The 13,429-nt window shown below is 39.5% G+C and overlaps 1 protein-coding gene across 15 annotated transcripts in view; it reads left to right on the top strand.

The window, feature by feature from the left end:
* The window catches only part of PLEKHA5 (pleckstrin homology domain containing A5), a 246,680-nt gene extending 235,386 nt beyond the window's left edge, over positions 1–11,294 (top strand). For 11 of the 15 annotated variants that reach the window (XM_076007616.1, XM_076007617.1, XM_076007619.1 and 8 more), the window contains 6 exons: positions 697–906; positions 2,227–2,367; positions 2,824–2,948; positions 5,902–6,047; positions 7,317–7,422; positions 10,427–11,294. In XM_076007616.1, coding sequence (XP_075863731.1) covers positions 697–906; positions 2,227–2,367; positions 2,824–2,948; positions 5,902–6,047; positions 7,317–7,411 — 717 coding nt within the window. In that variant the 3' untranslated portion in view covers positions 7,412–7,422; positions 10,427–11,294. The remainder of the gene's footprint in view (positions 1–696; positions 907–2,226; positions 2,368–2,823; positions 2,949–5,901; positions 6,048–7,316; positions 7,423–10,426) is intronic. The other 4 variants (XM_076007618.1, XM_076007621.1, XM_076007622.1 and 1 more) reach the window with 1 other exon arrangement.
* Positions 11,295–13,429: the final 2,135 nt, after the last annotated feature.

Genomic DNA, 13,429 nt, shown 5'->3' with positions numbered 1-13,429 from the left:
CCCCGTCTCTACTATAAATTGACAGAAATTAATTGGCCAACTAATATATAGAGAGAGAAAAAATTAGCGGGGCATGGTGGCACATGCCTGTAGTCCCAGCTACTTGGGAGGCTGAGGCAGGAGAATCGCTAGAGTCCAGGAGTTTGAGGTTGCTGTGAACTAGGCTGATGCCACAGCACTCTAGCTCAGGCAACAGAGTGAGACTCTGTCTTAAAAAAAAAAAAAAAGAAAGAAAGAAATCTCTCATATTTACATACTATGATTCCCCCTTTTCTCCTAGTTTTTTGGGGGTTTTTTTCTATTCTTTTTTTTTTTTTCTTTTTTATTCTTGGCAAAAAAAATCTCAACAGATCTCCTAGTTTGAGTTTCATGCAGTTTCCTGTTTAAGGACCATGGGGTAGGCTTAAACCAGAGCGACTGTACCCTTTTGGGTTTTTTTTTTTAATCCAAGAAAATTCCTTCTCTGTGTTCCTTTTCTCTCTTTCCTCCCTTACATATATGTCATCTCCCTTTCTCTGTCTTTCCATCCTTGATCCTGCAACACCAGTTCCCAGTTAGGAATAAAATAACTTCATTTGATTTGCCTTTCTGGTGTGTCACATTCAGAACCTCCACTCTGTCACACTTTTTATTCCCCCCTACTTTTCACAAGCTGATCTACATTTATGTGTTCATGTGTTTATCTTTGATTTGAAGGAAAGACCAAGAAGCGCGGTGGAACAGCTCTGTTTGGCTGAAAGTGCTCGACCTAGGATGACGGTGGAAGAGCAGATGGAGAGAATCAGGAGACATCAGCAGGCATGCCTGAGGGAAAAGAAAAAAGGATTAAATGTCATTGGTGCTTCAGACCAGTCACCCTTACAAAGTCCTTCAAATCTAAGGGAGACTCCATTCAGGGCTAGTCAGGTATATCAGTTGCTTTTGACTGTTCCTGTGTGTAAATCTAATACCGCATGAATTTCAGAATCGTGGAGTTGATATACATGCCTGATGGGTTCTTACAAGGCCTGCAATATGGAGAGTTATTTTGTGTTATTTAATTCTTATCATAATAAGCTAAGACAGCTAAATAAAATGGAAATAATCCTGGGCTCAAGAGGCCAGAGCTGAAGTACGTGTCAGATGCCTTTTCACCAGTTGCAGACTTAATCTCTTCTCCTGTCAGGTGATAATACAAGCTGCTCTCTCTCCTACTCAGAGACACTGAGAAAATAAAAGTATTTAATATTTTCAACAAATGTAAAATGTCATACAGAGTACCAAGATAGTCCCCAATTCCCCTCCCAATAAAATGTGCCCTAATTTAACATGACCTAAATTGTAGCAGGAGAGAGCTTCTAAGTAAGTTTCCAGTCTGCTATCCATCACATCTCAAGTTCAGCCTTATAAAGTGATGATCATGTTTTCTTTCTTTTTTTTTAATTTTTTTTTTTTTTTTCCTTTTGAGACAGAGTCTCGCTCTGTTGCCAGGGCTAGAGTGCCATGGCGTCAGCCTAGCTCACAGCAACCTCAAACTCCTGGGCTCAAGCGATCCTTCTGCCTCAGCCTCCCGAGTAGCTGGGACTACAGGCATGTGCCACCATGCCCGGCTTATTTTTATATATATATGTTTTTAGTTGGCCAATTAATTTCTTTCTATTTTTAGTAGAAACCAGGTCTCGCTCTTGCCCAGGCTGGTTTCGAACTCTTGGCGTTGAGCGATCCGCCTGGCTCAGCCTCCCAGAGTGCTAGGATTACAGACGTGAGCCACCGTGCGCCCGGCACATGCTGTTTCTTTGTGTGTGTTCGTTGCCCTCATCTTACAGCAGTCTGCCCAACCTTTTCAGTAGCTTCTGTTTGGTCTGTCACTGCTAGTAGACAGTTGTCACCTAGTAGTTTCTTAGAGTCTGTCTATGATGGCTAAACTGGATGCATCAGCTGAAAGTGTTTCCCTGGCCTAATACACATCCCTCTTCTGTCCAATCAAGAGCAGTCATTGCTAATGGAAATTAAACAAAGCAACAGTTGAATAATGACACATTCTGCAAATTACAAAATAGATGATTTTTTTAAAAGATGAGAAAAATGTGTAAAAAAATATATATATATGTATATATACACACACACACATATTTCCTTTGTTGAATTTCATGAGAAGACTGTGAGTGGAGAGCTAGCTTTTTTATCTATAAAATATACATGCATGCACAGTATAAATCTAAAAATGCTACGTATTTTTTTGGGCAGACTCGGAGGAGGGATGATAACATTAAGGAGCTGGACACTGTCGTTAGAGAAAATGATGTCAAGCCAAACCATGAAACTCCTGCAGCAGAAAGTGTTCGACTAAAAGAAGCTGAACCCCAAAATACAGATTTCAGCAAAGAGGTAGAGAGATTATTTTAGGACAGATATTTAAGATCTAGTGGTAAGGTTGAAAATAAGATGTTTCTTGCGGTCACAGAGGCCATAGATCTAAATGAAATGATAGGTTTCTTTTAATTTGATTGGTGTCTTCAGCCACATCAAAATAATGTATTAATTGAAAATGTAAAACATGATCAGTCAAGGCTGGAATAAATTACTGTTAACCCAGTTAAGGAATCTTCTGTCCCGACAGCTACGTGTTAGCAATGTGCATCCTCTCTGTGGACAGATAATTTTTTGCACCCTAGTGGTAAAGAATGTTAATATTTTTAGTATACTTGCATCTAAATTTATCGTCATTTAATATTTGACGGAGTATAATGTTTTTAATAAACTTTATTTTTGAATCACTTTAGATTTACTAATAAATGTGGTAAGCATTCTTTGAAAAAGAAAATTTTTCTTTCTATCCTATAGGGTAAAGAAACTGAAAGTGCTTTTTACGAACCAGTTTTCAAACCCGAGCCAAATGGAGTGAGCTCCGAGGAAGCGATGGATAAAGAAGGAGACAAAGAGCAAATGCCTGAGGATGTTGCACACAGGTAGTATTTAAGAAAAACAAAGGAATCACTCACAAAACTGTATAACTGCTTAAAAATGGTGACCGTCAGAGTCAAAAAGTAGTGGATTCCAGTCCCAGCTTAGTTACTTAGGAGCTATGGGATCTTGAGCAAGTTACGTCATCTTTCGAAACTGCAGCTCCCTCACTTACAAAAATGGGAATAATGATAGTATCTACCTCACAAATGTGTTATAAGGATTAAATAAGAACATGCATGTATGGCACTTAACACTGTGGTTAGTATTCAGTAAATGATACCTTTTTTAAAAAATGCCAAAAGGCACAGAAGCTGTAGCTTAGTGAACACCTCAGCATTGCCTCTGTGTCCAGGGCTAGGCATCTGCGGTTCCACGTCCAAGAATGTGGAAGGCCAGGTGCACCGTACCATTTTACCAAGGGGCCTTGAGCATCTGCAGATTTTATAATCCATGGGAAGTCTTGAAACCTATCTTCCACAGATACCGAGGGACAGCTGTGTAGTAATACACATTGATCATAAGTCTACATTGCCTGATGAGATTCCATAAAAGTACGGTGATTGGTTTTTATGTTTTGGCTGTATTTCTTATCCAGCCTTTTGAAACATAGATCCTCAATTTCACCCTGAATAAATAAATTACCTATGCCAGAAAAGAGAAATGCTATGATTTAATATGACTAGGAATGCCTTTATTTAATCTTGAATAACAAGATTAAATTTGAAATGTCTGGTAAGAAAACTCTCTGCTGAACTTTTATATTAATAGGCATACTTTAAAACACATTCAGGCTGGGCGCGGTGGCTCACGCCTGTAATCCTAGCTCTCTGGGAGGCCGAGGCGGGTGGATTGCTCAAGGTCAGGAGTTCAAAACCAACCTGAGCGAGAGTGAGACCCTGTCTCTATAATAAATAGAAAGAAATTAATTGGCCAACTAATATATATAGAAAAAATTAGCTGCACATGGCGGCACATGCCTGTAGTCCCAGCTACTCGGGAGGCTGAGGCAGGAGGATCGCTTGAGCCCAGGAGTTTGAGGTTGCTGTGAGCTAGGCTGATGCCATGGTACTCACTCTAGCCTGGGCAACAGAGTGAGACTCTGTCTCAAAAAAAAAAACAAAACAAAAAAAAACACATCCAGTATATTAAAAATCATTGCAGTCATGATACAACAACAAAAACTAATTTTGTTGGCCACTTTAAAAGATGCTAGGGAATAGACTTTTTTTTTCAATTTATTATATTGTTATATTTTTTTAATGAAGAATTTGATGAGGAAGAAACCAACTTTAATTGCAAAACCTGGCACCTAAAGGGAAAGAATCAAATATTTGTCTTGCTTTTCCCAAACCAACTCTAACCAAATGGTTGGAGGTAACTATTTTCTTTTTTAGAATTTCCAGTGTGAGAGACTTAGAGTGCCATTGCTTTGCCAATCCTAATGAAATACAGATTTGAACAATATTCCTCAGTAGCCACTAAAGCTGTTAGGTGAAAATCTGACAGGGAACTTTATAACGAATGAGTCAAGCTTATAACCCCTGAACTTCCCGATCATTTTTTAACATGACGGAAAGAAACAATCTGTTAATGCAATAGTGCGTGACACCCACCTAATGAAGTATTCCTTGCTTGCCCCAAAACCTAAATCTGAATGAGCCTCAAAATCGTATCACTTTATAACAAATATGAGGTCACAATCATCAACATCCAGAATGTGGTAAACTATAGACCAGATAAACCAGGTTCTTTCTAATATAAAAATGGTACAAAATAAAAGGGATGTAGGGCAGTTTGTTTTAGGTTAAAGCTGACTTTAAGAGACTTGTCAGGTAATATGTGGGTGGACCTTGTTTGGATCCTGATTCAGACAATTCTAAAATGACATTATGAGACAGTGAGGAAAATTCAAATACTGACCGAATATCTGGTGGCATTAAAGTAGTAAAAATACATACCGGAGCCAGGTGCGATGGCACACCTCTGTAGTTTCACCTACTCAGAGGAGGCTGAGGCAGGAGGATCGCTTCAGCCCAGAAGTTCAAGATCAGCCTGGGCAACATAGGAAGACTCCCATCTCATGTCTGGAGATGGGAGTCTTTATATAGATTAAGGAGTAGGATTAGGGGTTTAGATGAAGGAAGGCTAACAAAGTGTAGGTAGTTATTGAATCTGGGTGTACAGATTTATTATTTGCTCTAATTTTTTTGTTTGAAATTTTCATAAGATGGTGCAAAAAGAAGAAAAGAGATTAATTGCAAGCAAAATGTTAGCAGTTGTTAAATACACATGATGGTATCTTTTCTGTGTGGTTAAAGAGCCAGGCGTGGTGGCGAGTGGCTGTAGTCCCAGCTACACGGAGGCTAAGGCAATACGATCGCTTGAGCCCAGGAGTTCAAGACCAGCCTGAGCGACACAGGCAGATCCCATCTCAAAAAAAAAAAAAAAAAAAAAAAAACAATCTGAAGCAGCCATGACCTTTAAAAAAGAGAGAGAAAAAAACAAAGATAAATTTTTTATATATACATATATATATATATTTTTTTGAGACAGAGTCTCACTTTGTTGCCCAGGCTAGAGTGAGTGCCGTGTCGTCAGCCTAGCTCACAGCAACCTCAAACTCCTGGGCTCAAGCGATCCTCCTGCCTCAGCCTCCCGAGTAGCTGGGACTACAGGCATGCACCACCATGCCCGGCTAATCTTTTCTATATATATTAGTTGGCCAATTAATTTCTTTCTATTTATAGTAGAGACGGGGTCTCGCTCTTGCTCAGGCCGGTTTCAAACTCCTGACCTCGAGTGATCCTCCCGCCTCGGCCTCCCAAAGTATTAGGATTACAGGTGTGAGCCACCTCGCCCGGCCTAAAGATAAATTTTTTAACAAAAAATTAGAAGCAAAAATTAATTACATTCCATTCTGTAATAACAGTTTCAATATCAATCTATTTTCATTAGCCCTCAAGAGGAGGCACAGATCACAAATCATAAACCAGAAGGCCACCTTGAAGAAAATATAAAGGACAGTATTCCTGAACAGGAAGAAACTGTTACTTCTTATGAATCAACTCCTGAGGTTTCTAGAGGAAGTCAAACAATGGCAGGTAGATATTACATATTTCAAATTTTTCTCACTGGTGCTTCCTCTGAACTTCTAAACTTATTTTCCATGTGGGAATTCTAACATTGGAGCCACTTAAGTCCCTTGACTACAGATGTGTCAATTTTTGCCTTTCCATGTGCACCTTCGGGGGAAGCAGCTGGACAGGGGAGGAAAGGGCAGCCCTGCCACAGGGTCTACTCTGGCGCGGGTATCAGCTCATTGGTTGGGTTTGGGTTTTTGCTTTTAATTGTAAAACATACAGAGCACTTTGTCTAGTAAGATTAGTACTGGGGAAATTTTATCCGTTTCCAGGGCTAGATTTCCAGAATATTCACAAACCTACCACTTTGGGAGCTGTTGAGGATTTAATATCTAAAGTATAGAATAGATGTGTGTATTCCAGCCCCTACTATAATGCAAATCTGGCTGCTTCTTTAATAGTAGAAAATCCTTTTTTATAGCCTACTAAAAAATAAATTCTGTGCTATTCTCTCATATTTTTTCAAACCCCTCACAGATACTTTTCTTCTTTCCTTCCTTCTTTTTTTCTTTTCTTTTGTTTTCTTTTCTCTTCTCTTCTTTCTTTTTCTTTTCTTTTGGAGGTAGGGCTGGGGGGATCACACTGTTAGTGCAGGTTATCAGCTTTGCTTCTTGCAGTCAATAAGGAAAAAACATTCCTAGTAACCCCACCCCCGCCCCCGCCCAACTCCTGCCCTTGCAGACAGGTAAGAACATTGAGATCCAATTATTCAGGACAGTTCTTTGGTGGAAGAGCGTGGGGTTCTGGACAAGCCAGTTCCTGTGTCTTATATACATAAAACATGCAAATTTATATGATCAGCCATGTTTCCTTATAACAAATACTAAGCACTGTGTCATGCAGAGGAGTTCTTTTTTTTTTTTTTTTTAATTGTCACTGGCTACTTTTGATTATTGTACAAAATGGTGTGGTAGCATCAAACCTACAACATGTAAGTCATCTGTATGTTAAACTGCATGGGACTAGAAAAGATCCAACAGAACCCACTGATGAACACCTGAAAATTAACCTCAAAGCAAACAAAAGAAAAGAATTTTTAAATAGTGTTCAGAAGACATCTCATACTGAACAGTCAGATACCAGATTAGAGAATCACAGCAGAACCAAGCACAGCTATCACTTTCTTCCCAGTGCGTGTTCTCACTGTTGTGGGATCCCAGGATCAGGATTTACTTCTCCAGATGTGTTTTCAAGATTTTTATCTTCTCACATTTTCTTGGTGTGTTTTAGCGAAAAGTCTCTCCCCGTCTCCTGAGTCCTCGGCATCACCAGTTCCATCCACCCAGCCGCAGCTCACAGAAGGATCACATTTCATGTGTGTGTAGTCTCGGAAGAAGTACGTCATTTCCCTTTGCATTTGTGCTTTACCGTTGGAGCTTTTTACTTGAATCTTATTCATCCGTTCGTGTAGCGAATCAAAACTGGGGTTGATTCTGGACCGTGCATAAGGAAAGTTGGCAGAACGAGCGGGGCATGTCTTGGAAGCATGGGCCGTAACTCAGATTTCCAGCGTTGGCCCTTCCAGTGATTTGCTACGTGACAGCATTCTGTCTGTCTTTTATTTCATCATCCATTAAAAACGGTGGCTCAAGGAAGACTTGGAGGGTATGGCCTGTGCCAAGACAAGCCTCACAGTGTTCTGCAGCTGTGCTTCTACTTAATTGCCATAGTGGGGTCTGAGAATTCTGGTTAAGTCATTACATGTTGATTGTGTAATGTTTTTTACAGTTAGTGTGACATGTCTACCTCATTGGGAATTTGTTAATTTTTGCAAAGGACAAAGAAGGGTTTATGGTATAGCCAGCTTGATGGACTGTTGAAGTCTTTAAGATCTATTAGAAATTATTTCTAAATAATTGAATTTTTTGAAGTCAGGGAGTAGCCGTTCATTTTAAAAAGCCACAGAGGGAACAGAGAGAAGCAGGAAGCCTTTCTTGAACAATGTTCCTTAAATCACGGATTTAGAACTGAGAATAATTTCCTATGTTTTTACTTTTAAACTTTATAGACAAGCCTGAAATGGTGGCATATATTCAGGAGGCTGTGGTGGAAGGATCACTTGAGCCCAGAACTTTGGGGCTGCAGTGAGCTATCATAGTGCCACTACACTCAAGCCTGGGCAACATAGCCGGACCCCCATCATTAAAAATAAAAGTAAACTTTATAGGACCAGGCATGGTGGCTCACACCTGTAATCCTAGCACTCTGGAAGGCCCAGGAGTTCAAGACCAGCCTGAGCAAGATCGAGATCCCCATCTCTATAAATAGAAATCAATTGGCCAACTAATATATATATATATATAGAAAAAATTAGCCAGGCATGGTGGCACATGCCTGTAGTCCCAGCTACCTGGGAGGCTGAGGCAGGAGGATTGCTTGAGCCCAGGAGTTTGAGGTTGCTGTGAGCTAGACTGACGCCATGGCACTCTAGCCCAGGCAAGAGAGTGAGACTCACAAAAAAAAAAAAAAAAAGATTTTGAGGCATGCCTTGAGCAAGAGCGAGACCCTGTCTCTACAAAAAGAAAAATTTAGCCAGCTGTGATGGTACATGTCTGTAGTCCCAGCTACTTAGGAGGCTGAGACAGGAACTTTGCTTTAGTCCAAGAGTTTGGGGTTGCAGTGAGCTATGATGACACCACTGCACTCTACCAAGGGCAACAGAGTGAGACTCTCTCAAAATAAATAAATACATAAACTTTATAGACAATCACTAATTTTTACCAATGATTTTGTACTTATAGATATACATTTTTTTTCTTTTTTTCTCTTTTGACTCTTTATAAAAGCTATGAGGGCAATGGCACAGGCTGTAGTCCCAGCTAGTTGAAAGGCTGAGGTGGGAGGATTGCTTGAGCTCAGGAGTTTGAGATTACAGTAAACTATGATTGTGCCACTGCACTCCAATCTGGGCAACCAAAGTAAGACCTTCCCTGTCTCCAAAAAAGAAATAAATAAATAAGCTACGAGGTACAGAGTGACAATTGTATGTCTTTTTCTGTGTTTTTTTCTTACAGTATCTACCATATCAAGTAATTTTTGGTACTTTGAGATTACCACCAATTTCTGTTAAACAATTATAAGCAGCAAAAACACATAGAGACACTTGAGCTTAGTAGTTTGAGGTTTCAGTGAGCTATGATGACACCACTGCACTCTAGCCAGTGCAACAGAGCAAGATCCTGTCTCAAAAAAAAAAAAACCTTTGACTTTTAGGTCCTCAAAATAAATGTGTACAAATACTAAGTTCTAGAGTCTACTTCCTTTCACACCCTTTTGTGGCAGCTATAAATCTGTATCCTTTTTTTTTTTTTTAAGCCAGAAAGATTTATGTTGTCTTGTCATATTTGTAACTTTTATTTGAGTTTGTTTCTAACTGGAACCTAGAAGAGGCTTTTGTTTTTGTCAGCTGGCGACTGTGCAGGACTGAGGTACCGCTGTGGAGTTACATAGGACCTGATTGTTACAGTCTTCCTCGTGTCTTGCCTCTGATGCACATGGGTTTAAACTCTTAACTCTGTATGTTCAGGAGTGACAGTTGCTACGGGTGACAGAAATAACACCAGACGTAGGAAAAATAAACATTACACTCAATTTGATTTCTCTTGTGCAGAGTTGATAGATGGCCTCTGTCTAAATTGGTGGAGAAGGGTACATTAAGAGCCATTCATGTTATTTTTTGGTTCAATAAACTGGTTATGACTCATTGTACACAGACCACTCTGGTACTGAAGGATGTTCAGAGTTAAAACTCAAGTATTATGCATTTCCAGGTTCCTTAGTTATTATTGGATTTTTTATTTGTCTGTTTTATTTATAATTCTAAGAGCCAGTAGCACTGCACAGTGTAACGAGGTACAGTCCTTGTCAGGTATTTTCCAGCCTGATTGCCTACAGCCACCACAAACAACTAGTGGCACACAAACTTGTATTATTTTACATATTCCCGTTGTGCATATGTCATCTTTCTGTATGAGTAGTTTTGTCAGGACTTAGGGAAGCTTTACAAATGACAGGGGTATGTAAGCAGCTCAATATATTATCACAGATTTTAGTGAAGTTATGCAAATCTTCATTCATTTGTTGATTTTTTGGATTCAGCCACAAGTTTGGGTCCATTTTTGATTCTGAATTGCTATTTAATTGCATTGTGCTTCTTTGCTTTGTGCATTAAGCTTATGGAAATGAAGGGAAAATGTTCTTTGATTGTATTATGTTTCAGGATTTTCATGGCCATGCTTGTCAGTTCTGTTGTTATGGAGTGTCACCTTCAGTTGCTTTGGGAAATGGTAATTCATTAACTTCACAGGTCTCAGAGTAATCTTCCCTTTCTTATTTTTCAGCTATACTGACTTCTGTTGAAACCCTTCAAAGCTAAAGACGCGGACCTTCGGCAATGTAAGAAGATATTGTACAGTATATTTTAAATCTATGAAATTCATAGTTCTGATGCTTTTGGCCACAGAGCATCATTTTATCACTTCTGGAAAATGTTTATTCCAAAACAGCTTTAATGGCCCATATGTACACTCCGTAATCTCAAGGTTATTATTCTGACACCAGCTTGCTGCTATGATTTCAGAGCACATAAGTAAAGGTGCTTTTTAATGTGCAGTCTATAGCCACAGCTTACTTAGTTGCTGATTTCCAGATTTTGATATTCCTTAAGTCTAAGTGAATTTCTATTTCTTTCTGCTTTTCAGTACATAAAAGTTAGTTATTATTTCCAATGAAGCTTGTTTTCCTTTATTTTTTCCCCCTCCCATTTTGGCTTCTGCAGTGCTTTGTTTCACACTTGATTTGTAAAAAATTTTATATATATATATATTTAAAATGTGCCATTTTATTGCTAATTGAAGTATGTCCTGTTTTCTGCTATAATTCTTTCTCAGAGTCAGATTGCAACGTCAGCAGTTACTGCCACACTCTTGTCAGCTTCAAAACAAATGTTATCGCTTATCTTTTCTTAAAAACAATTAAAAGTGTAGGTATTTTGAAGTACTGGGCTTATACTTCATTGGAATAGATGTGTACAGCAATAAGCAGGTTTTTAAACCCAGTACTTAGTTTGTGTATAAATGTAATTATGTTCATTGTGTATATATTATACAATGAGCACATGTAATGTATTAAAGGCTACTTACTATTGTTTAAATGCAAATGTTCATATCTCATTTCTTTTTTATCATGTTAAATAAATGTTGATGTTCTTAAATCGGTTGTGTTAGAATTTTTGTTCTTTCCATCTCAAAGGGAAAGTCTTGAGACTCAAGAGACTTCTAGAAGAAAAAGTAGTCTGTTAATCTTATAATCCTAGACAGTATCATAAAAGACCCTTGTCTGTCCAACCCTCCCATGTCAAAGTTGAGGAACTTAAGGCTCAGAGAGTTAAATTGACTTGGCCACAATTAATGGCAGAATTTTGATCGGAGTATAGTTTTTCTGACTTTTTCTCTTAAGTTCTCTAGCTCATCACCGCTGGTAGAATTTGGTTTTCTGAAGTCTTCTACTGTATTTCTATTTGTTTGCATGTTTCAGAAAGTAATTTCAAACATCTACAGTCCCATTCTGCTTAGGGATTGGAGTTTGAGAAGGGTGTGTAAGGCAGAGAGGGCCGTTTCTCTTACATGAGTAACAAGAAACCGTTTCATCATAAGCAGGACCCTCAGAGATCATTTTCTCTTACAATACATTCTTTGCAGATGTTCACGCTCTTCAGAATCAATTACATTTTGTTCCCTCTATAACCTTTTGTTCATGCTATATATTGTTCCCAGAGTACAAGGAAACCTGATGCTTTTGGATTCCTATGTAAAATGGCTGAAACTAAATTGGCACTAGTAAGTCTTTTTCCCCCCCCATGCTATATGAAAGAGGATTTAGATTTAATTCAAAATGCAGATGTATAAAAATTTTTCTGCTCACAGAAAACAAACACACAATATGAATTGCAAATAGATACAGTCTATATCGTAGGAAGTAAAAGAAAACAGAGCTTAAAATGGAAGGACAGTGATCAGCTCTCTGCATCCACATAAACATGTTTACACATAATACCTTCCTCTAACGATGTCACAGGAAAGTCTTGCCAAAAGAAATAGTCAACAGATATTTCCCTTTAGATACGATATGATGATTGTTACAGATCTTTGTCAGTGTGTTAGGGAGGAGTTGCTATTATACTTCGGGTTTTGTGGGGGTTTTGTTGTGTATGTATATGTGTGTCTTACTTTGGTTTTCTTAAGCACAGCATTTTGTAGCTATTCCAAGAAAGACAAATGTTCTTTTCTGACATCCCTGGCGGCCTAGGGAGTTTGGATAAAGCAGGAAGTAGCTGTGATTCTTGTAAACGTTTCAGAAAGCTAGATGAAAATCACGTATGTACAAACAGTGAGTCAGCAGAGGTACTTGTGACAGGATATAGTAAAAGGAATACTAGTTCTTCAAAAATTTGAATTAGATCAGTACTTTCCATCTTACCTAGTGCTCATCATACCCAGCTCCTGCTTTTTGTCAGAGAGCTGCACGGAAAGCCCAGGAAGTGTGGAGTCTCACGGTAGGGAGTGCAGACAGGCTGGCAGGGGGTTTATCTCAGGTGGGGTCATTGCCTCGGGGTGCCACCTCCCAGGCCACGGAAGCTTCCTGTGGTGTTGGTTGCTCAGTCATATCCAAGTCCCCACCCTCACCTGCCCCCAGTTTCCAGAACGTTGACAGTCATAGTGCTATGGTGGTCAAACATTAAACAGATAACTATAAACAAGTGATCTTTAAACTTTTTTGCATGCATACCCTCAAAAGTGGTTTTTTTTTGGTGGGGGGGGGGGACAGAGTCTCACTCTGTTGCCCGGGCTAGGGTGTTGTGTCGTCAGCTTAGCTCACAGCAACCTCAAACTCCTGGGCTCAAGCAATCCTTCTGCCTCACCCTCCCAAGTAGCTGGGACTACAGGCATGCGCCACCATGCCCGGCTAACTTTTTCTATGTATTTTTTGTTGGCCCATTAATTTCTTTCTATTTTTAGTAGAGATGGGGTCTCGCTCTTGCTCAGGCTGGTCTCCGAACTACTGAGCTCAAACGATCCGCCCACCTCGACCTCCCAGAGTGCTAGGATCACAGGTGTGAGCCACCACGCCCGGCCTCAAAAGTGGTTTTTTTATGTTTTGTTTTTTGAGACAGAGTCTCACTCTTTTGCCCAGGCTATAGTACAGTGGCATCATCATAGCTCACTGTAACCTTGTACACCTGGGCTCAAGGTGTACTAAAATCCTCCTGCCTCAGCCTCCTCAGTAGCTGGGACTACAGGTGTGCACGATGACATCCAGCCAATTTGTTTTATTTTTCTATAGAG

The sequence above is a fragment of the Microcebus murinus genome, chromosome 10, assembly GCF_040939455.1.
Source record: "Microcebus murinus isolate Inina chromosome 10, M.murinus_Inina_mat1.0, whole genome shotgun sequence".
Classification (NCBI taxonomy): Eukaryota; Metazoa; Chordata; class Mammalia; order Primates; family Cheirogaleidae; genus Microcebus; species Microcebus murinus.
This window is presented reverse-complemented; position numbering and strand designations above follow the sequence as displayed.